The sequence below is a fragment of the Myodes glareolus genome, chromosome 15, assembly GCF_982192425.1.
Source record: "Myodes glareolus chromosome 15, mMyoGla1.1, whole genome shotgun sequence".
NCBI classification, from domain to species: Eukaryota; Metazoa; Chordata; class Mammalia; order Rodentia; family Cricetidae; genus Myodes; species Myodes glareolus.
Window position 1 is genome coordinate 24,156,460 of NC_142040.1, and position 23,674 is coordinate 24,180,133.

The 23,674-nt window shown below is 39.0% G+C and overlaps 1 protein-coding gene across 2 annotated transcripts in view; it reads left to right on the plus strand.

The window, feature by feature from the left end:
- The window catches only part of Ankrd31 (ankyrin repeat domain 31), a 149,671-nt gene that overhangs the window by 12,055 nt on the left and 113,942 nt on the right, over positions 1-23,674 (plus strand). For both annotated transcript variants that reach the window (XM_087896805.1, XM_087896806.1), the window contains exons 3-4: positions 2,660-2,769; positions 11,340-11,380. In XM_087896805.1, coding sequence (XP_087752931.1) covers positions 2,660-2,769; positions 11,340-11,380 — 151 coding nt within the window. The remainder of the gene's footprint in view (positions 1-2,659; positions 2,770-11,339; positions 11,381-23,674) is intronic.

The following is a 23,674-nucleotide window of genomic DNA, read 5'->3' on the forward strand; positions in this document are numbered from 1 at the left end:
CAGGTTGAGCTAAGGAAGGTTTCTAAGCAGGAGCAGACATAATATAGAGTGAGGTGATTCCCACAGCTAGTCTTCAGGAGGCTGGGGAAGGTGTTTAAAGCTTTTTTTTCAGGCAACCTGTGATGGATCCCTCCATGTAGAAAAAACTTATACCTGCTGAGGACTTTCTTCCTGTGTCTCCTTTATCATGATTCTAGCTCCTTTAATTTTTTTCCTGCAAATGCCACAATTTCATTTTTATTTATGAATGTATGACATTGCATTGTATATGCACCACATTTTCTTCATCTGTTGACGGACATCGAGGCTGTTTTCACTCCTGGCTGTTGTTAGTAGTGCAGAAGTAAGTATGAATGTGTAAGTAACTCTATGGTTTGTTGACATAGAGTCCTTTGAGTATATGCTTAGGAGTGCGGTAGTTGTGTCATATAGTAGTTCTATGTTTATTTGTTTGTTTGTTTTTCAAGACGGGGTTTCTCTGTAGCTTTAGAGCCTGTCCTGGAACTAGCTCTTGCAGACCAGGCTGGCCTCAAACTCACATAACTCCACCTGCCTCTGCCTCCTGAGTGCTGGGATTAAAGGCATGCACCACCACTGCCCAGCTTCTACTTTTATTTTTTAAGGAACATCCATGGTGACTAAAAATTTACATTACCACCAGTAGTGTATAAGGGTTCCTCTTTTTCAAATTCTCACCAGTATTTAACATTTGCTTTCTTGATGATATTACAACTAGGGTGAGATGGAAATCAGTAGCTTTAATTTGCATGTCTATGACAGCTAAAGATGTTGAACATTTTTTCAACTATTTATTGGCTCTCTATGTTTGTTCTATTGAGAATTGTCTTACCCATTTCATCAGTACTTTTTTTGTTTATTTTGGTTTTTTGAGACAGGGCCTCACTGTGTAGCTCTGGTTATCTTGGAACTCACTCTGTAGACCAGACTGGCTGAGATCTAATAACAGAAATCCACCTGCCTCTCCCACCTAAGTCCTGAGTTTAAAGGCATCTGTCACTATATCTTACTAGATATAGTGTTAGATATTAGATATTTGATATTAGATATTTGGTTATTAGATATAGTGTTAGATATTAGATATTTGGTGTTTAAATATACTTTATATACTCTAGATATCAATCCTATATCTGATGTGTGGCAGAGATGTTTTTTTTTTTCTAGTCTCTAGGTAGTCTTCACATGATGGTCATTGTTTCCTTTGATTTTTCAGAAGCTTTTTATTTTCATGTAATCGTGTTTGACTATTTTTGAGATTATTTCTTATGCTATTTGTGTCCTTTCTAGAAAAAGCACTCCTTATGTCTATATCTTGAAGTATTTTTTTCCTAGAAATTTCAGTTTTATGTTCTACATTGAGATATTTAATCATTTTTGAAATGAGTTTTTACACAGGCTGAGTGATAGACCATGGTATCTCTTTTTTAAAATTTATTTATTTGTGCCTGTGTGTGTGTGTTGTGTGTGTGTGTGTGTGTGTGTGTGTGTGTGTGTGTACACATATGGCCATATAGATTGGAGGATAGCCTTGGATCTCATTTATGAAATGCTGTCTGCATTTCAGACTGGATCTCTCATTAGCCTGAATTTCACTTATTAGACTAAACTGGCTGTCTAGTAAGCCCAGAGATCATCTTGTCTCTACCTCTGCAGTGCTGGGATTGTAAATAAGCATGTGCCATTACACTCAGCGTTTTGACATGTGTTTTAGGGCCAAACTCAAGTCCTTGTGCTTTTGGAGTGAATAAGTGCTCTACTGGCTGAGCTGTATCTCTAGCCTGCTTTCATTCTTCTATGCCTAATATAGTTAGAATATTTTTGCATATGAGAAAAAGAAGAGTTCTAATTTTATTTTTTTCAAGTAGTAAATTAACTGTCCCAATATGTTTACTGAGTATTCCATTTTATTCTGTTTAAAGCACTATGGTTCTGATCTATTAATTTATAAATTGCTGTGTGTGTGTGTCAGAGGACAACTGTGAGAGCTGGTTCTCTCCTTCCACCATGTGTGCCCTAGGGGTTGAACTTCGATGGTCTACCTTGGCAGGATACAACTTTACCCACTAAGCCATTTTACTGTGGGCTATGATATATTAAATATCTATGTGCATGTATGCAAGTTAATATGTGTGATTATTTCTGTGTCATTAGTATATTAGTATATTAAGATCTTAGTGCATTTGGGAGAAATCATATAATTACTTCTGAGTCAACTTTTTATGTTGAATGACAAGGTAAGTCTTAGCTTGGGCTGCTTTAACAAAATGACAAAAAGCTCTTTATCCATCAAGACATTTCCCTAGTTCTAGGATATAAAATTTTCTATACATATTCATTGCATTCCTTCAACCCGAGGCCAAGAAATAATCAAGCATTGTTATGTTCAGTGTAGCATGACCCCCTAGTAAGAAATAATAATCACTATTGACATATAAAAGTCACAGTTAAGACCATGATACATAATCTTTTGGACTGTGAACCCAGGCCTCACATATACTAAACATTTACTTTGCCATTTAATAATATATAACATTAGTCCCTTGTGAAATGAAATTTTACCATATTTATAAAATTTGTAATTCATCTAAAAGTAGAATAATAAAATTAGTGCAAGTGATTGATTAATTATATTTCAATATAGGCATGCCTTCTCCTGTGATCCAGCTTGGGCTCAAATTTAGAAAGGACTCAGAAAAGCAGAAGAATAAAGATAAGGTGATGCCGACTCCTAGTGAGGACCTGGTGTTGCAGGTGCGTTGATGTTGTTTGAACCTGTCAAAAGCTGGGACTACTAGCTGAGAAATTACTAATTTAAAGTTAAATTTAATTTTAATTAAATTTAACTTTAATTCATTATTAACTTAATTGTATGTTACTGTTTTGTTTTTCTTCATTTGTTCAGTTATACCTTTAAAAAGCAATCATTCAGTTTCTTTGTTGTAAATTTGATGAAGGACATTGATTTTTAGACAGGTAATTTAAAATATTTCCCTTTTTATTCTACCAGTTTTCTTTTTCAGTGGAGATAAGGTAGTAAAAGAACAGAGGTTAGACATAGGATATAATAATTATGATTTTCATTTCAATTTTGCATCAGTTCATTTTAAAGTTTGTGAAGGAAATACCAGCCTATGTGGTGTAATTTGAGATACACAGCGCTAAAGACCCTATGTTGTCTTGTATATGTGTGTGTGTAGATAGTCTAAGAGTTATTTGCTTCTCCTCAGTGCAAAGCTATTGGGGGAAGTAGGAGATGATTTAGTTAGCACTTTGGCTTGATTAAGTGAGCCAGCCAGGGATACCTACCTACAAAGTCTTAAAGAATTGAAAGGCTACATATAAGATCTTACTTTGTAGTACAGGTTTGTCTGGGACTTGCTACGTAGCTCAGGTTGGCCTTGAATTTGAAAGTCTTCCTGCTCTTTTTCCCCTTTCTCCCTTCCTCCCTCCCTCCCTCCTTCCCTCCCTTCCTCCCTCCCTCCCTTCTTTCGTTTCTTCCTTCCTTTCTTTTGTTTTAAAGCAAAACAGGCTTATTGGAATAACTTGAACCAAGTACATGTGTATTGTCCAGGCATAGATAACCGACGGGCGTGAGAAGTAGCACCGCATGGAGGGTTTCTGAAGTCTGGGTAGTTATTAAGGTCTTTTTACTTGGAGTTGAAGTGGGCTAGTTTTAGATTCCTAAAAGACATCTCTTCCACTTACAGGACGGGAGTTTTTATTTTAGATGGTCAGCCTAGGTCTATCATGGCACCATTTTGCCTAATAGAACTGTTAATGGACGTTAACAGATCTAGAGATTACTCATTGCAGGGAGTTTTTTCTTTCAAAGAACAGTGAGCCAACACACACATTTCTCACTGCTGGGAAAATACCTGACCTGTGCAGTTTAAGAAAGAAGGGTTTATTCTGGCTTACGGCTAATGAGATACTTACAGCATGGTGGGGAAGCTGCTTCTGCCTCTAAAGTGCTGGGATTGCAAACAGGCGCTACCTCACCCCCCCCATACACACACACACACACACACACACACACACACTCAGAGAGAGAGAAAGAGAGGCATGCACATTCGTTTGTGTGTAGGTTTACTCACACTTGGGTATGTATGTGTACATATGAAGGTCAAAGTTTGCCAGTTATTTTTGTTAGTCCCTTGCCACTGTATTTTTTGAGTGAATCTGGAATTAACTGATTCTGACAGACTGACTGGCCAACAAGCCTTAGGGATCTTTCTGTTTCGGCCTCTCCAGCACTGGTCTTGCGGTTGCAAACCACCACTTCTGACTCTTGTGTATGTTTGTATGTATGTATGACTATATATTCATATATATGTATATGTTTCCATTCTCCTATGGTACTGGGGATTGAATCCTTACCCTTACTAGGTGAGTACTTTAGCAGTTAGTTATGCTCCTAGCCCTTCAGAAAAATTGTCTGTTTATTTTATAAGCACTTACAGTGTGATTTTGTGTCAGGCTCTCATTTGTACCTTAGAATATGGATGAGTCCTTGATTATCATAGTACTTAGAGTAGTTTTTAAAAATACAGATTACCAGACCTGTACTGGGTAGAACCTGGAAACGCCCAGTGTTGTAGTCTCCTAAGTAAATTCCAGTAATCAGCAATTTGGATGCTTCTAAGTTAGTTTAGATGCTTCTAAGTTAGTGGATGTGCCTTTCAGAGGTTATCATTAGATACTAAATTAGCCATATGTTCATTTTAAAATTAGGATGTGAAAGATAAGTGAATAATTAATATTTGTCCCTCTTTTTTAAAATTCTCAAAAATTCATTGGAAAACTAGAAACCTCTTTTAACTTTTCCTTATACCTCCATTTGTTTTGGACTTCAGTAAAAGGTAGACAGTGTAATGGACTTATTTGAATATCTGTAGCAAATTTTGGTAAATCATTTTCTAGACTGACATATGTTGCTACTTTCATCCAGCTTTGTTTTTGTCCTATCAAAAGAATTCTTTAAAATTTGACTGTCTGAGAGGAATTTAGTGTGTCAGAAATAAAAATATGGAGGGACTTGAAAAGATGCTTTCCCAGAGTTATTTAAAAGAAAACATACTATTTTAATAAATTGAATCAGACTTCTAAATAATTTCTACGTATGAAATCAAGTGTCAGGTGGCAGTTTCACAGAAGACAGTGGCTGTCATCCAGTGTTACAGATGGAAGACCAGGAAGGAAGATCTGTGCTGGGGTTCATACCATGCTCTTCAGTAGCTCTTTCTCATTACTTTTTGCGGGACATTGTAATAATCCTGTCTAATCTTGATATCGCTATATGACAAGCAGTTTATGTTCACTTTTTATCATTATGAAAAAATGCCTGAGAAAATGAAAGCGAAATATTTACTTTGGTTAACAGTTTCAGAGAATTCTGTCCAGAATTCTGGCTCCATTCCTGTAGACTTGTGGTGAAGCAGGACATCATGACAGGGAGCATAGGCGCAGGGGAGCTACTCTTACTCAAGACAGCTGAGAAAGAGTGAGAGGAGAAGGGGGGCAAGGACAAACTGACAACACAGGAAGAGCCAAATTCTCTACTCAAAGGGATGGACTGATTCCCTACAATAGGCCTACCTCCTAAGTTTCCACTACTTCCCAGTAGGGCTCCCAGCTGGTACCAAACCTTCAACCTGTGAGGAGGGGAGGAGCATCCCAGGTTCAAATCATGACAGTTTTACATTCTTATATGCCTAATTTCTTATTGTTTGAAGAATTTAGTGATATGTCTAGAGAGAAAATTGGGAACATAGGTATCTATCGGAGTAGTTGGCATGATAGTCAACTACTAGGTATCTAGGTTTCCTAGGCCAATAGGTATCCGGGTAGTTGTGTAAATGAGGGTGGTTTGGATGAGACCAGCATCTATCTCTCATCTATCTGTCTGTCTGTCTGTTTATCTATCTATCTATCTATCTACTTAGTGGGGGTAGGATTTTAATCTTTACTTGTGCATGCTGAGTAACTGAGCTGTATCCACATCCTCAATATTTAAGTGCGTGCACTAGGGTAAAGGTGTTTGTGTTCTCCATATTATCTATGGGCTTTATCTAATCAGTTGAAAACCTGGTTTGAAGAAAGATGTCTGCCTTTCCCAGAAAGAGAGAATGGTCCAGTTGACTGTCTTTGGACTTTATCAACCACACCACACTATTAGTTCCTTTATTTTAATTAATTGATTGATTATGTAATATGTGTATTTGTGGGCACATGCAAATTTGTTTTTGTTTGTTGGTCCTAACACATCATCTGTATTGTCAGCTCTCTTAGTTTCTCTGCTGAGCTTCAGGTAATAACTATGTCAGTTCTTTAGGTCTCAAGCTCAATAATTTACACTGCAGATTTGGACATAATTTCTATAATCATGGGTTTAAACTCTTTATAATAAACTATTTATCTATTCATTTATCCTTTTGGGTCTGTTTTCTGAGTGACCCTAACTAATTGCAGTGGGTAGCATTAATCTCATAATCCTTTTCTTGGTCATTTGTAAAAGATGTTTGCTTAATAAGAAATGATTATTCAGTCCTGCAGTTATTACCAGCAGGGCAGTTCTCCACGTCTCCTCTTTGAAATACAGCTCAGCATTCAAGCAGTGTGAATCCAAATTGAAGGCTTCCTCCTTCCGCTTTAATAAACTGTTTCTTTAGTTTATGCGTATATATGTATATAGAGGCCAGAACTGGAGTTGAAGGAGGCTGTGCGCCATAATGTGGGTGATGGGAATGGAACTGGTCCTCTGCAGGAGCAGCAAGTGCTCTTTTCTTCTGACCCATCCTCCTTCCTCGTTTATGCATGCATGGAGTTGGAACTGGTTAACCTGAATGCCAAAAGGAATGTAGAAGGGGCCCTGAGTACATCAACACTTGCTTGATAGACATTTAATAGAAGTTCGGAATTGGCAAGGCCAGTGGCCAAGAAGAGGAATTTTTTCCTTTCCTTTTCTCCTCCTTCTTCTTCTCTTTTCCCTCCTCCCTTCTTTTGTCGCTTTTTCCCCTTCTCTTTCTTTCTTTTGTCTTTTTAAGTTCCAGTGAGCAGGTAGCAAGCAACCTTTCCTACCATCTGCCACTTTGAGGTAAAAATGCTGAGATGCCAAGTACGGGGTGAGTTTTCAAAGCTCAGGGCTAGGGAACACTTTGATTCTACTGGGATGATCACTACTACTATTGGTGTCCCTTTTCTGACTAGGAGCTCATTCTGATTTAATTCTTACAGTTCTGGAGTTGCCCTTGCTGCCAAGAACTTTTGGTGAGTTAGAAATATTTCTGGGAAGTAGTGTGGGAAGAAGGGCTTGAGGACTTGGCTTAAACACTTTGTGTTTAAGTTACCCTTAAACACTAAGTGAAATGTCAAGCAACTATTTCAGCATTTACTAATACTGAAACAATGTATAGATGGTAATTTATGTACTATCTATCTGACAGCCCCTAATGAGCAGTCATGTGTATATGTAGAATAATTTAATATGTTTAAATCGTATGAAAAAACTCTAGGCTCCTTAGTCCAAGAGAAAGATATGTTAAGGAAATGTTATCAATAATTTAATAAGTAAAACTCTGGATATTTGTTACGAGTAATCTGCTTTAGTGCATGTGAAAGTAGTTTATGTGAGATACTAAGTTTTCACGGAGAACCAAGGTGTTTATTCTGATTTTTTTGTTTGTTTGTTTATCCTGGCTTCTTTGCCAGTCTCAGTAATCCATCTGAAGAGCTGAAGAGAGTGATAACACAGTAAAGGGTAATTTCTTTAAAGACATAAACAGATTTGGTTCTCTTTAGATCCTCCAAATTGATTCAGTTAGCCTATTCTCTCACATCTTACTTTCAAAAAATAAAACAGTAAGACACCCATATACTTTAATGTCTGGTCAAAATATGAAGATGTAGGAGCTAGAAAAAAAATGTAGTCATGTGTATTAAGGAGATAGATAGCAATTTAGGTCTCGTGAAAAAAGACAATGGAAATGTGTTCTTCAGTTTCTTAACTGATTAATGAGTAATACCAGCCACCATTGTATTTAGTGTCTTAGCTCTTGAGTGGAGTTGTTTTTTGTGGAGGAAGAAATGAAGAAAACAGCTGGCTGTCTTTGTAATTACTTCATGTGGAAATGATCATGAGTCGTTGCCCTCCACAGGAAAGTGCACTGGCCTTTTATGAAGAAAAGTGAAATGGGCAAGATAGTCATTTGATTGAATTGTTTTGTGGAGATGCAGAAATATTGTTACAGAAACCTTAACCTAGTCTCTGCAGGCCCATCAGGGATGCAATTTCTCTGGCCTGTGTGGAGGCCCAGCATTCTAAACTACTCAAAACCTAAATGCTAATCCAAATTGGGCTGGCATCTGGTGTACAACCAGTGCTAGGAAGCTGGGCTCACCTTAACCCATGCTGAAGAGATAAGCAGGATAATAAATTATTATTTTAATGAAATACTATACTTTTTCTTCCCAGAATTCACACTTCCTGGTACAGCTCCTATGAGCTTCCATGTAGTTTGTCTGAGTCTGTCTGACTCAGAAAGGTGTAACTTACTTCTTTTTCTTTCAGCCCCTAAGTATGCTTTATTTATTTGTTTGTGTTAAGTTTAAATTCCGGTTAATGGGAATCTGCCACCGCTGATGTAATAAGCAATCAAGCTGAATTAATAAATCCAGCTTTATTCTGTGCATAGCATTCCTAGGTGACCCTAGGAAAAGTTGAGGAGACCACCAGGGGAGACCATGAGGTGGGGGCTTTTTATGCCCTCTGGGGGTGGAGCCACCAATGGCGGGTCTTCTGGCAGGGGGCTGAGGGGGTGGGGGAAGGGTGTGGAGTAATTCCCCCTGAGGATGGAGCTCCCACCTGAACATTCCGGACTCTTTGGATATATGGATGCCAGGGGCTAGGGTGAAGCCTTCACCCAGACAGTTGTTTGTTTGTTTTTGTGCTTTAAGCTTTCTTGCTCCTCTAAAAGTCCCTCTGATGCTGTGTGGGTGACCTCTATGCCAATTTACTTAAAACATGACTCTACCCCCCTTCTCCATGCTCTGGTCAGCTGCTGAGATTTACAGCTTGTCTGCCCTAGGGTTTTTCTTTTAAATGCTAATAATTTTTTTGAGTTTCCATTTGAGTCATTCTTAAATTATTTTATTAATGAGACTAAGAACTACAAGAAGAGACTCTAATTTCCTCAGTAGCAGTGCCTAGAAGTATGTAGGTCCATTCTTAGTAAACGGATTCTGGGGTGAGGCTAGTTTTGACTTCTAACCTTTGAGTCTCTGAGTTTTATAAAGCCTGTGTAGAAGGATATACATGTACATGGGACATGGGTGGGTAACTTTGATGTCTGTAGACTCCATAATCAGTGAATAGCATGACCATTAATTAGAGAAGATGGGGTGATTTATTTTCAAATTTTGAAACATTTATTTTATTTGAAGTAATAGAAGGTCATAGAACAAGGGGAAAAATTTATTTTGATCCCTTTTGGCTAGCTATAGTATGTTTATAATTGCATTTGTTATCTCAAATTTTTTTAAGGTATTTTTTTGTTGTTGTTTTGTTTTTCAAGACATGGTTTCTCTGTAGCATTGGAGCCTGTCCTGGAACTCACTCTGTAGATCAGGCTGACCTTAAACTCACAGAGATCCTCTGATCTCTGCCTCCCGAGTGCTGGGATTAAAGACATGTGCCACCACCGCCTGGCTTATTTTACTTTATTTTTAAATTACAATACTACATAATTTCCTCCCTTCACTGAGGAGGACTATTTATCCTACTTTCAGCATTCCTCAGTTGCCTTTGTCAATGGGTGGGGCACCATGAGATCCTCCTTTCCATGCTATGCATCTATTGGTGTATTTCCTTGGGTCTTCTTTAGACACCAATATTGTTGAGGTGTTGTAAGTGAAGCAGTCCTACCATTTCTAGGAGATATACTCTCACAGCAGCTTTCCTGGTCCTCTGGCTCTTACAATCTTTCTATCTCTTCTGTGATGTTCCCCAAGCCATAGGTGCAAGAGCTGTGTTGTAGGTGTGTCGATTGTGACTGAGTACCCCACTGCCATTTTTTCTCTATATTTTAATCAATTGTGCTTTTCTGTGTTGGTGTTCTTCGGTTGCAAAGAGAAGTTTCTTTGAAGAGGGTTGCAAGTTACACTTTTTATGATTATAAGGATAGATATTTAGAATGCAGTTAGGAATTAGGCTGGTTTTGTAAAATGGCAGTACTAGGTTCTCTTCTAAGATCTATGACCTCACTAGCCCTAGGTGGTTGACTAGGTTTTCACTGTCAGGCGTAGTTTCTTTCCTGTTAAGGGGCCTTAAGTTCTGTTAGAGAGCTGTTGGTTAACCACTCTTGCACTGCTAGGCCTTATCTGCCATGCTGGTTGTCATTGTAGTTCATAAGCATTGCACTAGGTAAGACTGTTGGTTGCTTCCCTCCCTTGGAACCTTCCATTGCCCCTCCTGATACTGTGCAAAATTGTCCTTAGGGAAGAGGCTTTTAGGTCAGATCCAGTTTAGATCCTCCAGGTCTTATGTCTGAAGTGCATGGTGTCTTCAGCAATAGGAACTTTACCGCCAGCCCCTCAGAGCAACCAAGGGCATCAGTAATAGCCTTTATAGTTTTGAAAGTCTCTTGAACTCCCTTGACCAACAACTCCAAAGAAGATTTCCTGTGCCTGGTATTGGAGTTTTTGTTAGTTTGTGGAGTTTTGGCAGAGTATTATCAGCCCAAGTAGCAGAGCTTAATTTAAACTAGATATGCCTGTATACACATACACTAAACATTAATTGGAGACTCTCATATATCATGATTTGTGTATGTTTGTGTGCTTTTTTTAAAAAAAAGAATAAATTTGTATTGTGCTCAGAAAGCTGTATCTATAGATCATAGAAATAGGTAAGAGACTCCCAGAGCAATTTTTTAAAAAATATTTTTTGATGATGATACCATATTTAAGGCAAGGTTCTTTTTAAAGTGAGCAAGGCAAATATACTGTGAAATCTTAAACTGAAAAATTATATCAGTGAATTTTATCTTATTTTGAACAGGATGCAGTAGCTTCGTTTTTTTCTGTTCTGATATGAGAATTTAAAAGAATCTGCTGATCATTTAATGTACAGAAGGAGGCATATAAGGGAGAGTCTGAAGAAAGAAAATATAAGGAGGAATGATATAACTATATTAAGATCTCAAAAAGAAAAAAATGAAGAGCTAAGAAACACTTAATTAAGAATTCTCTGGAGTGCTTTGCTTTTGGCTTGTTTCATTATATTATTCCTTAGTTTGGAAGATAAAACATACTCTTTTTCCCCTTAGGATCTTCAAAATGAAGCAACACAAAATCAAGTTCTGTTACAGTTAAGTACAATGACTTATGGCTTCTTTATAGGGTATTTATTTTGCTACTGTTTGCAGAGCTGAATCTGTTTTTATAAGACTGAAAATTATATATTCTGGAATGTTAGTGAGGTAAATATAGATTGTTTTATAAGCATTCAAGATAAATTTAATTTCATATAAAAACATATTGAAATAAATTTTTTCTGTCTACTAATTGTATTTAAAAAGTGAATTTATTTATTTATTATTTCTATTTATTTATAGCATAGCTTGTAGAGTCTTTGGTGTAACAAAACTTGATATTCCTACGGTTCTCAAAATACAGTTTGCGAACTCCCTGGTAGTTCCTGAGATTCTCTTAAGTAGCCTGGGAGAGCTATTTTATTAATAATACTAACATATTATTTGACTTTTCTCACGGGGTTTACATTTGTACCAACAGTGCTCAGCAATAATAAGTAAATGCTTAACGGTCTTAGCAGGAACCAAGGCAGCTGTGCCAAACGGTACTTGTAATCATCGTGTTTTTTACTGCTGTATGCTAATTGTAAAAAGGAAATGATGTTAATTTTACTGAAGAATGTGTTTAAGGAATATAGGTAGGAAAGGAAGGGGGAGGGAGATTGGGGAGACATCTATTCTGGGAATAGACCTCCCAGTGTGGCTGCTTTTGAGACAACAGACATTCTTTTGTACATCCCTCTTCCATTTTCACTAATCGGCCCTCCAGTGGCCCTAGAATTTGGTGTAGATGACATTTATATCAGTGTGATGGTAGAGTTTTATGGACATTGCTTGATTAAGATAGCAGGTCTGAACCAATCAGAAGAGCAGGCCTTGCCCCCAACTCAGGAAGACATCTGCTGCTCAGGTGTAGGTAACATCAGTCAGAAGAACAGGTACAGGTCACACTAGTCAGAAGATCAAAGACCCTCTGATGCACCAAAGGCCAAGATAGCTGCTAGAAGGCCAGCCTCTAACTTGTACAGAGACTCCCTATTGGTTCAGAGGTCATACAAGCCACCAGAAATCCAGGCCACAAAGACCAGAGAGAAAAGAGAAACCAAGGAACAAATTACCTATCCAACAAAGACCGTTCAGAAATCAGCACCTAGACCTATAACCATCCTAAACCTGGATGCCTAAACACCAGTGTAAGACTACAATCAACAACCACCAGAGCTCAGCTTTCCTAATACAGCAAGACCTGAATAGTCCAGTGCAGCCGAGGCATAAGAAAACAACCTTATAGACAACTGCCGTGGGAGCTGCTTCTGCTCCTTCAGCCAATAGCCTTTAAGATACCAGCCCACTTGAGCATAGTCTCTTATACTATGAATGCAGCTATAAAGTCTGCACTTGCTCTCTTGCTTCCTGCTCTCACTTCCTGCTGCTAGACTCTGTTCCTGTTCCCCATTTGTGCAGAGGACTGTGGTCTAGGACAGTGATCTATGAGTCTCCCCTAAGTAAATAACCCTTTATTATACATAATTCTGAACTAGTGTGGGATTATTTTGTAACTTCTGCCATCATCTAGTCATCTGGTGCCTGAACGTGGGGACCAGTCCACACCTTTTGGGATTGGTCTACCAGTTGCATGGCACATTGGGCACTGACTCCAGCCCACTGCTCTAGTTGGCCCTCAGATGCAGCAGGCTACTACTTAGCGTTCCCTAGCTCGCACCCCACACACTGCCTCTCTGTGTGTTACACACCAGCCCACACACTGCTGCCTGTGGTCCCCGCAGTGTACACAGTTCGCAACTCATACTGATGAAAAACTTGGTGTTTTCTCCACCCCCCCCCCCCAGGTCCCAACTCTCAGAACCATTTGATTAGCTTAATAACTGCTCTTAATTAGTTAGACAAAGCATATATTTCAATACCTAAGTAAGCAACATGTATTATTCGCTGCTGCTAGTGTCTCTCAGCAACATGGCTGAAACTGTGACACCTGCTGGCCAATAACGATTATTGCACCTACTCCAATTCATTGTAGTTCCTTTATGACAGGTAAGACCTGAAAAACTACAAAAAATGACTGATAGCATCCAGGAGTTCAATAATTTGCTTTTACTATAGAAGGTATTGTGCAAGACTTATGCTATTTTCCTTCCCTTTATTTGATTCTAGGAATTAGCTTTTTTTTATTTGTTTGTTTATAAAAATTTCTACTTCCTCCCCTCCACCCCATACCCTCCCATTCCTCCCACTCCCTCTCCTCCTCCCTCTCCAGTTCAAAGAGCAGTCAGGGTTTTCTGCCCTGTGGGAAGTTCAAGTTCCTCCCCCCTCCCTCCAGGCCTAGGAAGGTGAACATCCAAACAGACTAGGATCCCAAACAGCCAGTACATGCAGACGAAACAAGACCCAGTGCCATTGTCAATGGCTTCTCAGTCAGCCCCCATGTCAGCCACATTCAGAGAATCCGGTTTGATCACATGCTCGTTCAGTCCCAGTCCAGCTGGCCTTGGTGAGCTCTCATTCGATCAGTGCCCGTGTATCAGTGGGTGAACGTACCCCTCGTGGTCCTGATTTCCTTTTTCATGTTCACCCTCCTTCTGCTCCTCATTTGGACCTTGAGGGGCTCAGTCTGGTGCTCCAATGTGGGTCTCCGTCTGTATCGCCATCCATTGTCGGATGAAGGTTCCCTCTGGTCTTGCCAACTTGCTCACGTTTTCCCTCCTTCTGCTTCTCATTTGGATCTAGGGAGTTAAGTCCAGTGTTCCAATATGTGTCTCTGTCTCTATCTCCATCCATCGCCAGTTGAAGGTTCATATTCCTCTTTTTGGGTCTAGGTTGCCTCACTCAGTAAAGTGTTTTCTATTTCCATCCATTTGCATGCAAAATTCAAGATGTCATTGTTTTTTACTGCTGAGTAAAACTCTAATGTGTATATGTTCCACACCTTCTTTAACCATTCTTCTATTGAGGGGTACCTAGGTTGTTTCCATGTTCTGGCTATTACAAATAGTGCTGCTATGAACATAGTTGAACAAATGCTTTTGTAGTATGATAGGGCATCTCTTGGGTATATTCCCAAGAGTGGAATTGCTGGGTCCTGAGGGAGGTTGACTCCCAGTTTCCTGAGAAACCGCCACACTGATTTCCACAGGGGCTGCACAAGTTTATATGGCAAAACAAAAAACCCAGGATAGCCAAAACAATCTTATACAATAAAGGAACTTCTGGAGGCATTACCATCCCTGACTTCAAACTCTATTACAGAGCGACAGTATTGAAAACAGCTTGGTATTGGCATAACAACAGAGAAGTCGACCTATGGAATCGAATAGAAGACCCGGATATTAACCCACAAACCTATGAACACCTGATTTTTGACAAGGGAGCTAAAGGTATACAATGGAAGAAGGAAAGCATCTTTAACAAATGGTGCTGGCATAACTGGATGTCAACCTGTAGAAGAATGAAAGTAGATCCATATCTATCACCATGCACAAAACTCAAGTCCAAATGGATTAAAGACCTCAACATTAATCTGACCACTTTGAACCAGATAGAAGAGAAAGTGGAAAGTAGTCTACAAGATGTAGGCACAGGAGACCACTTCCTTAGTAGAACCCCAGTAGCACAGACAATAAGAGAATCAATGAATAAATGGGACCTCCTGAAACTGAGAAGCTTCTGTAAAGCAAAGGACACTGTCAGTAAGACAAAAAGACTACCTTCTAACTGGGAGAAGATCTTCACCAACCCCTCAACAGACAAAGGTCTGATCTCCAAAATATACAACGAACTCATGAAGCTAGATACTAAAACTCTAATTAACCCAGTTAAAAAATGGGGTACTGAACTGAACAGAGAATTCACAACAGATGAACTTCGAATGGCCAAAAGGCACTTAAGGTCATGCTCAACCTCCTTAGCGATCAGGGAAATGCAAATCAAAACAACTTTGAGATACCATCTTATACCTGTCAGAATAGCTAAACTTAAAAACACCAATGATAGCCTATGTTGGAGAGGATATGGAGTGAGGGGAACACTCATCCATTGTTGGTGGGAATGCAAACTTGTGCAGGAATTAGCTTTGCTTTCAATATTATCTTATTTAAAAATGGTTCAATACTACAGAGAGGAATAGCATCAATTTGACAAAATTATCTGAAAGAATTTATGCTGTTGAATCTAACTATCAAAATCTGTTGAAAAGTTATGATATGTCCAAGGATGAGACATTATCTTAAATGGACAAGTTTCATTCCTTAGAACAGAACACCGGACAGGAGATTCAGACTTTACAAAAGGCAGTAGTGAAAAGAATTGAAAAGATTCAGGAATTTGTTGAAATTGATGAGCAGGGACAGAAGGTACAAGAACAGGATTTAGCCTCATCGGTATGTACCAGATCCCAGGATGACTTAAAGTTTCAACTGCATATCTGGTAATTTCCTCAGAAAAGCCATCTGGCACAAAGTACCCTAAGGTAGTCAAAGAATATGCATGGGAACCAATGCATACGAGTGATTTAAAAGAAATAAAGCAAGCAATAGTTTCTTATGGGCTACATTCACCATTTGTCAGGGAAATGGTGAAAACGTGGGCTTCAAGTACTAAGGTTACCCCACACAATTGGCTTGGTAAGGGTCATTACTCTGATCCTCAGGAACAGGCTCACTACAATGAAATACACCTTGTCCCTATGCAGCACAGCAGCTTTAAATGCTTGGGACAGGATTCAAGAACTAGGAAAGAGGACTGAGTCATATATTAGGGCTAAACAGGGCCAGAGAAAACCCTTTACTGACTTCTTTTTTTGTTATTGTTTTATTTTTTATTTTTCCATTCAATTATTTACACTTCCTTCCATCCTCCCAACCCCCCTCCCCGCTCCCCCAATCCCCTTCTCCCTCTCCCACCCTGCTTGAGAGAGGGCAGGGAATCCTGCCCTTTGGGAAGTCCAAGGCCCTCCCTCCTACATCCAGACCTAGGGAGCTGTGCATCCATATAGACTAGGGTCCCAAAAAGCCAGAACATGCTGTAAAAAAACAAGTCCCAGTGCCTTTATCAATGGCTTCTCAGTCAGCCCCCATTTTCAGCCACATTCAGAGAGTCCAGTTTGATTGCGTGCTCATTCAGTCCTGGTCCATCTAGATTTGGTGAACTCAATTAGAACAGGCATACTGTCTCAGTGGGTAGACCAACCTCTCGCAGTCCTGACTTCCTTGTTCATAGTCTCTATCCTTCTGCTCTTCAACTGGACCTTGGGAGCTCAGTCCGTTGCTCTGATGAGGGTCTCTGTCTCTATCTCCATCCATCGCCGGACGAACATTCTATGATGATATTCGAGATAGTCATCAGTGTGATAGTGGGGCAAGGACAATTCAGGCACCCTCTCCTCTGCTGTCCAAGGACATAGCTGGGAACATCCCTGTGGACACCTGGGATTCCCTCCAGAGCCAAGTCTCTTGCCAACCCTAAAATGGACTTCTTAGAAAGATTAATTTAGGCTATACAATTTGGAGTGACAGACCCTAAAGCTAGATGTGTACTAATTAAATCCTTGGCTTTTGAAAATGCCAGTTTAGAGTGTAAGAAGATCCTTGATCCTTTAAAGGTTAGATCAGCACCCAAAGATGAATGGATCTTGGGTAGGAGAAGCAATTTTCAGTGATATGAGGAGACACCAAAAATGCCAGATGTTTTAATTGTGGAAGAATTGGGCTTCTAATAAGGGCCAGTAAACAAGGAATTCCTAGGAATTCCTCTAGGAATGACAAGAATAAAAAAAAATTAGAACACTAAAGGCACAAATTTGGAGAGACCAATTGCAATCTCTTAATGACTTTGAAATATTGTTAGGAGATATTTCTACTCTACAACTGGCTGTTGGGATAACACCTGACCTAATAGTTTATTTAAACAAAACCTTAGATGGTGACAAAGACTTAAATAGTCCCAGAGAATTAACAGCTGAAGCAGAAAAAGAATTGATTGTCATTGAAGAAAAATTACAGGAGACACAAGTAGATAGAATGAATAAAAATCTTAATTGTATTCTAGTCATATTGCCTTTCAGAATTTCCCCTATAGGAATTTTAATGCAGAGGGAAGATATTATCTTAGAATGGATATTTTACCACATAAACCAAGTAAAAAATTAAAAACTTATGTGAAAAAGTCTTTGAATTAATTATAAAAGGAAAATTGAGACTTTGTCAACTAGCAGGTATAGACCCAGCAGAGTTTATATTTTCTTTCACTACTGGTGAAATTAAAAAATTAAGGGAAGGCAATGAATCTTGGCAAAGAGCTTGTGCTAATATTTTGGGGAGAAATTTATAGCAACTATCCCAAAAGTAGTAGAATTAACCTCATAAAGAGAACTACTTAAATTCTTCCCTGAATTGTACGTGATGCACAAATAACTGGAGCCTGTACATTTTATACAGATGCAAATAAATCAGGAAAGGCAGGTGACAGATCAGAAGAATTAAGTAAGGTGAAACAAAGGTCTTATAATTCTGCCTTATTCTGTCCTAAAGGCAGAATTATATGTTAGTCTCATGGTACTAAAGGATTTTAAAGAACCTCTCAATATAGTTACTGATTCGTAATATGCAGAAAGAATTGTCTTGTATATTGAAACTGCTGAATTTATACCAGATGATACAGAATTGACTTCATTATTCATACAGGTTCAAGATATAATCAGAAATAGATTTTGTCCCATATATATAACACACATCCAATCCCATACTGATCTGCCAGGTCCTCTAGCACAGAAAATTGATTGATTGTTGATTGGAAATGTGCTGAAGGCCTCACAATTTCATAAGAAACATCATACCAATAGAAAATGTTTAAAGAAAGAGTTTCCTATTACATGTCAACAAGCTAAGGAGATTATAAAGAGATGTAATACTTGCTCTTTCTATAGTCAAACACCATTATCAGCAGGGAATACTCCAAAGGGCACTCAAAGGAATGAGTTCTGGCAGATGGATGTGTTCCACTTTACAGAATTTGGAAAATTAAAATTAAAGTATGTACACCACACCAGTGACACTTATTCAGGTTTTCAATGGGCAATTGCCTTGAACTCAGAAAAGGCTGATTTTGTAATCACACATTTATTAGAAGTTATGGCCATCATGGGTATACCTGCACAAATAAAGACAGATAATGGTCCAGCATATGTGTCTGTTAAGTCCATTTGAGTCATAACATCTGTTAGTTCCCTTATTTCTCTGTTAATATTTGTTTGACAGATCTGTCCAGTAGTGAGAATGGGGTGTTGGAATTCTCCTACTATTAGTGTGTGAGGTTTAATGTGTGATTTAAGCTTTAGTACTGTTTCTTCTACATATGAAAATGTCTGTGTATTTGGAGCATAAATATTCAGTATTGAGATTTCCTCTTGATGGATTTTTCCTGTAACTAATATGAAATATCCTTCCTTGTCTCTTTTGATTGATTTTAGTTTGAAGTCTATTTTATTAAATATTAGGATAGCTATACCAGCTTGTTTCTTAAGTCCATCTGATTGGAAAAAATTTTCCCAACCCTTTACTCTGAGGCAATGTCTGTCTTTGAGGTTGAGGAATGTTTCTTGTATGCAGCAGAAGGTTGGATTCTGTTATCATATTCAATCTGTTATCCAATCTGTGTCTTTATACCTGAGTTGAATCCGTTTATATTAAGGGATATTAATGACCAGTGATTACTAGTTGCTGTTATTTAATTTTTGTTGTTGATAATAATGTTGTTATGTGTGTTTTTTCCTTTCTGTGGGATTTGCTGCTGTGAGATCATCTATTGTCTGTAGTAGGAAGGCCGCTTGTTGGTTCTAGCCACTTAACCCTGAAATAATCACACAGAAACTGTATTAATTAAATCACTACTTGGTTCATTAGCTCTAGCTTCATATTGAATAACTCTTTTTTTTAATTTTTCCATTCAAAAATTTGTACTTTCTCCTTTCCTCCCAATCCCATCCCGCTCTCCCACTCACCCTCCTCCCTCTCCCTCCCTCCTTAAGAGAGGGCAGGGAAGCCTGCCCTGTGGGAAGTCCAAGGCCCCCAAACCCTACATCCAGGCCTAGGAAGCTTTACATTCAAGTCCCAGTGCCTTTATCAGTGGCTTCTCAGTCAACCCCCATTTTTAGCCACATTCAGAGAGTCTGGTTTGATCGCATGCTCATTCAGTCCTGGTCCAGCTGGATTTGGTGAGCTCCCATTAGAACAGGCACACTGTCTCAGTGGGTGGACCAACCTCTCGTGGTTGAGGATCATATTCTCCCTCCTTCTGCTCTTCAACTGGACCTTGAGAGCTCAGTCCGTTGCTCTGATGAGGGATTTTGTCTCTGTCTCCGTCCGTCGTCCGGAGAGTCTATGGTGATATTTGAGATAATTATCAGTGTGATAGTGAGGCAAGGCCAGTTCAGGCACCCTGTCCTCTGCTGCCCAAGGACCTAGCTGGGGACATCCCTGTGGACACCTGGAATCCCCCTCTAGAGCCAAGTCTCTTGCCAAACCTAAAATGGCTCCCTTAATGTAGTTATTTTCTTCCCTGCTCCTATATCCTCCCTTCTTCCATCTCCACCCTCCCACTCCCCCAAGCTCTCTCCAGTCTTACCCTTCTCTCTCCCCCTCTCCCCTTCACCCAACCCCACCTCCACCCCTACCCACACCCCCATGCTCCCAACTTTTGTCCAGCAATCTTGTTTGCTTCCAATTTCCAAGAGGATCTATATATGTTTTTCTTTGGATTCACCTTGTTATTTGGCTTCTCTAGGCTTGTGAACTATAGACTTAATGTCCTTTTTTATGGCTAGAGTCCACTAATGAGTGAGTACATATCATCTTCATCTTTTTGGGTCTGGATTATCTCACTCAGGATAGTGTTTTCTATTTCCATCCTTTTTGCATGCAAAATTCAAAATGTCATTATTTTTTTTACCACTGAGTAGTACTCTAATGTGTATATATTCCACACTTTCTTTATCCATTCTTTCATTGAGGGGAATCTAGGTTGTTTCCAGAATCTGGCAATTACAAATAATGCTGCTATGAATATAGTTGAACAAATGCTTTTGTAGTATGATTGGGCATCTCTTGGGTATATTCCCAAGAGTGATATTGCTGGGTCCTGAGGTAGGTTGATTCCCAATTTCCTGAGAAACTACCACACTGATTTCCAAAGTGGTTGCACAAGTTTGCATTCCCACCAACAATGGATGAGTGTTCCTGTTACTCCTCATCCTCTCCAACATTGGCTATCATTGGTGTTTTTGATTTTAGCTATTCTGACAGGTGTAAGATGGTATCTCAAAGTTGTTTTGCTTTGCATTTCCCTGATTGCTAAGGAGGTTGAACATGACCTTAAGTGTCTTTTGGCCATTTGAACTTCATCTGCTGAGAATTATCTTTTCAGTTCAGTACCCCATTTTTTAATTGGGTTAATTAGAATTTTCATGTCCAGTTTCTTGAGTTCTTTATATATTTTGGAGATCAGACGTTTGTCTGATGCGGGATTGGTGAAGATCTTCCCCCATTCAGTAGGATGCCTTTTTGTCATAATGACAGTGTCCTTTGCTTTATAGAAGCTTCTCAGTTTCAGGAGGTCCCATACAGGGGGAAATCCCACATCAATTGTCTGTGTTTTTGTGGATGTAACTAACTTCCTTGGGTTGGAGTTTTCCTTCTAGTACTTTGTGTAGGGCTGGGTTTGTGGCTAGGTATTGGTTAAATCTGTTTCTGTCATGGAATATCTTTTTTTGTCCATCTATGGTAATTGAAAGTTTTGCTGGGTATAGTAGTGTGGCCTGGCATCCGTGGTTACTTAATGTCTGCATAATGCTTGACCAGGACCTTCTGGCTTTCATTGTTTCCATTGAGAAGTCAGGTATGATTCTGTTAGGTCTGCTTTTATATATTACTTGGCTTTTTTCCTTTGCAGCTCTTAATATTCTTTCTTTATTCTGTATATTTAGTGTTTTGATTTTTATGTGGCAAGGGGACTTTTTTTGTTTTGGTATAGTCTGTTTGGTGTTTTGTAAGCTTCTTGTATCTTTATATCCATATCTTTCTTTAGGTTGGAAAAGTTTTCTTCTATGATTTTGTTAAATCTATTTTCTGTGCTTTTGAGTTGGACTTCTTTTCTTCTTCTATCCATATTATTAAGTTTGGTCTTTTCATGGTGTCCGTATTTCCTGGATACTTTGTGTTAAGTTTTGTTAGATTTAATGTTTTTTTTCACTGATGGGTCTATTTCCTATATTGTATCGTCAGCACTCGAGATTGTCTTTTTGATCTCTTGTATTGTCCTGTTTATGCTTGCGTTTGTGGTTCCTGATTGTTTTCTCATACTTTTCATTTCCATAATTTCCTTGGTTTGTGTTTTCTTTATTGTTTGTATTTTGGTTTTCAAGTCTTGAGTCATTTCTTTCATATGTTTGATTGTTTTTTCTTGGTTTTCTTTTAGGGATTTGTTGATATCTTCCAATTTTTTGTTTGTCTTTTCCTCCACTTCTTTGAGGGAATTCTTCATTTATTCTTTAAGGGTCTCAAACATTCTCCTAAAGTTATTTTTTAGGTCATTTTCTTCTGCTTTATCTATATTTGTGTATTCAAGTCTTGCTGTTATAGAGTCACTTGTTTTTGGTGATGTCGTGTAGCTCTTTGTGGTGTTGCGTGAGTTCTCACCTTGTCTACCCATCTTTTCCTCTGATTGGTGTTGTTAGGGATGTGTCTCTGGTGATCAGTCTTCCAGGTGCCAGTAGATCCAAAGCTCAGATGGTTGCTCCTCATGGTGTCGTCAGGGCCATGGTTCCCAGAGGTTACTCTGTGCTCCCAGGGGTAGCTCTGTAATCCTGGAGGTCTTTTGGGCTTGCTCCCATGGAGTTTGCTTGCTTGGACCTGTTCCCTTGGAGGTTCTTGACTCACTCCTGGTCCTATAGAGGTCTCTGGCTCAGGCTTGCTCCCTTGGAGGTCCATATCCCCTTTCCCACCGAGGTCTCTGGCTCAGGCCTGTTCCCTTGCCGATTACTCTCTTTTTGTCTTGCAAACTCTTAAGAGACCATGTATGCCAGCCCAGACTACTATACCCAGCAAAACTTTGAATCACCATTGCTGGAGAAAAGAGAATATTTCATGATAAAGCCAAATTTAAATAATGTCTATCTATAAATCCAGTTCTACAGAAGGTACCAGAAGGAAAACTCCAACCCAAGGTAGTTAGCTGTACCCACAAAAGCACAGGCAATAAATAATCATACAACAGCAAAACCCAAGAAATAGAAATACACACACACACACACACACACACACACACCCTCTATCACCACCACCATCAACAACAACAATAATAAAATAACAGAAATTAACAATCATTGGTCATTAATGTCTCTCGATATCAGTGGACTTCATTTGGCAGTAAAAAGACACAAACAACAGAGTGGATGCCAATGCAGGATTTATCCTTCTGCTGTATATGAGAAACACACCTCAACATCAAAATATAGACGTTACCTAAGAGTAAAGTGTTGGAAAAAGGTTTTCCAAGAAAATGGACCTAAGAAGTAAGCTGGTGTAGCTATTCTAATCTCTAACAAAATAGACTTAAACAAAAGAGATGGGGAAGGACATTTCATTTTCATCAAAGGAAAAATCCACCAAGATGACATCTCAATTCCCAACATCTGTGCCCCAAGTGCAAGGGCACCCACATTTGTAAAAGAAACATTACTAAAGCATTACACATCGAACCTCCCCACTCTCACCAGTGGATAGGTTATCCAGACAAAAAACTAAACAGAGAAATAATGAAGCTAACAGATGTTGTGAACCACATGGACCTAATAGATATCTATAGAACTTTTCACCCAAACACAAAAGAAAAGACCTTCTTCTCAGAACCTCACAGAACATTCTCCAAAATTGACTGCATACCTGGTCACAAAGTAAGTTTCAACAGATACAAGAAATTCAAAATAACCCTATGTATTCTATCAGATCACCACAGATTAAGGTTGGCTCTCTGAAGGGGACTTTTGCACAGCAGGGACTCCCTTCCTGACCCCAGATTAGGTACAAACCACACCCACATCTGTTTTTACAGGTATATCCTTTTTTTAATTTGTTTTTTTTTTCTTTTTTTTGAGACAGGGTTTTTCTGTAGTTTTCGGGCCTGTCCTGGAACTAGCTCTTGTAGACCAGGCTGACCTCGAACTCACAGAGATCCACCTGCCTCTGCCTCCTGAGTGCTGGGATTAAAGGTTTGTGCCACCATCGTGCAGTGAGATATCCTTTATTAAGCAGGGAAGAAAAGTTAAAGTGGCTGCTTTCTGACTT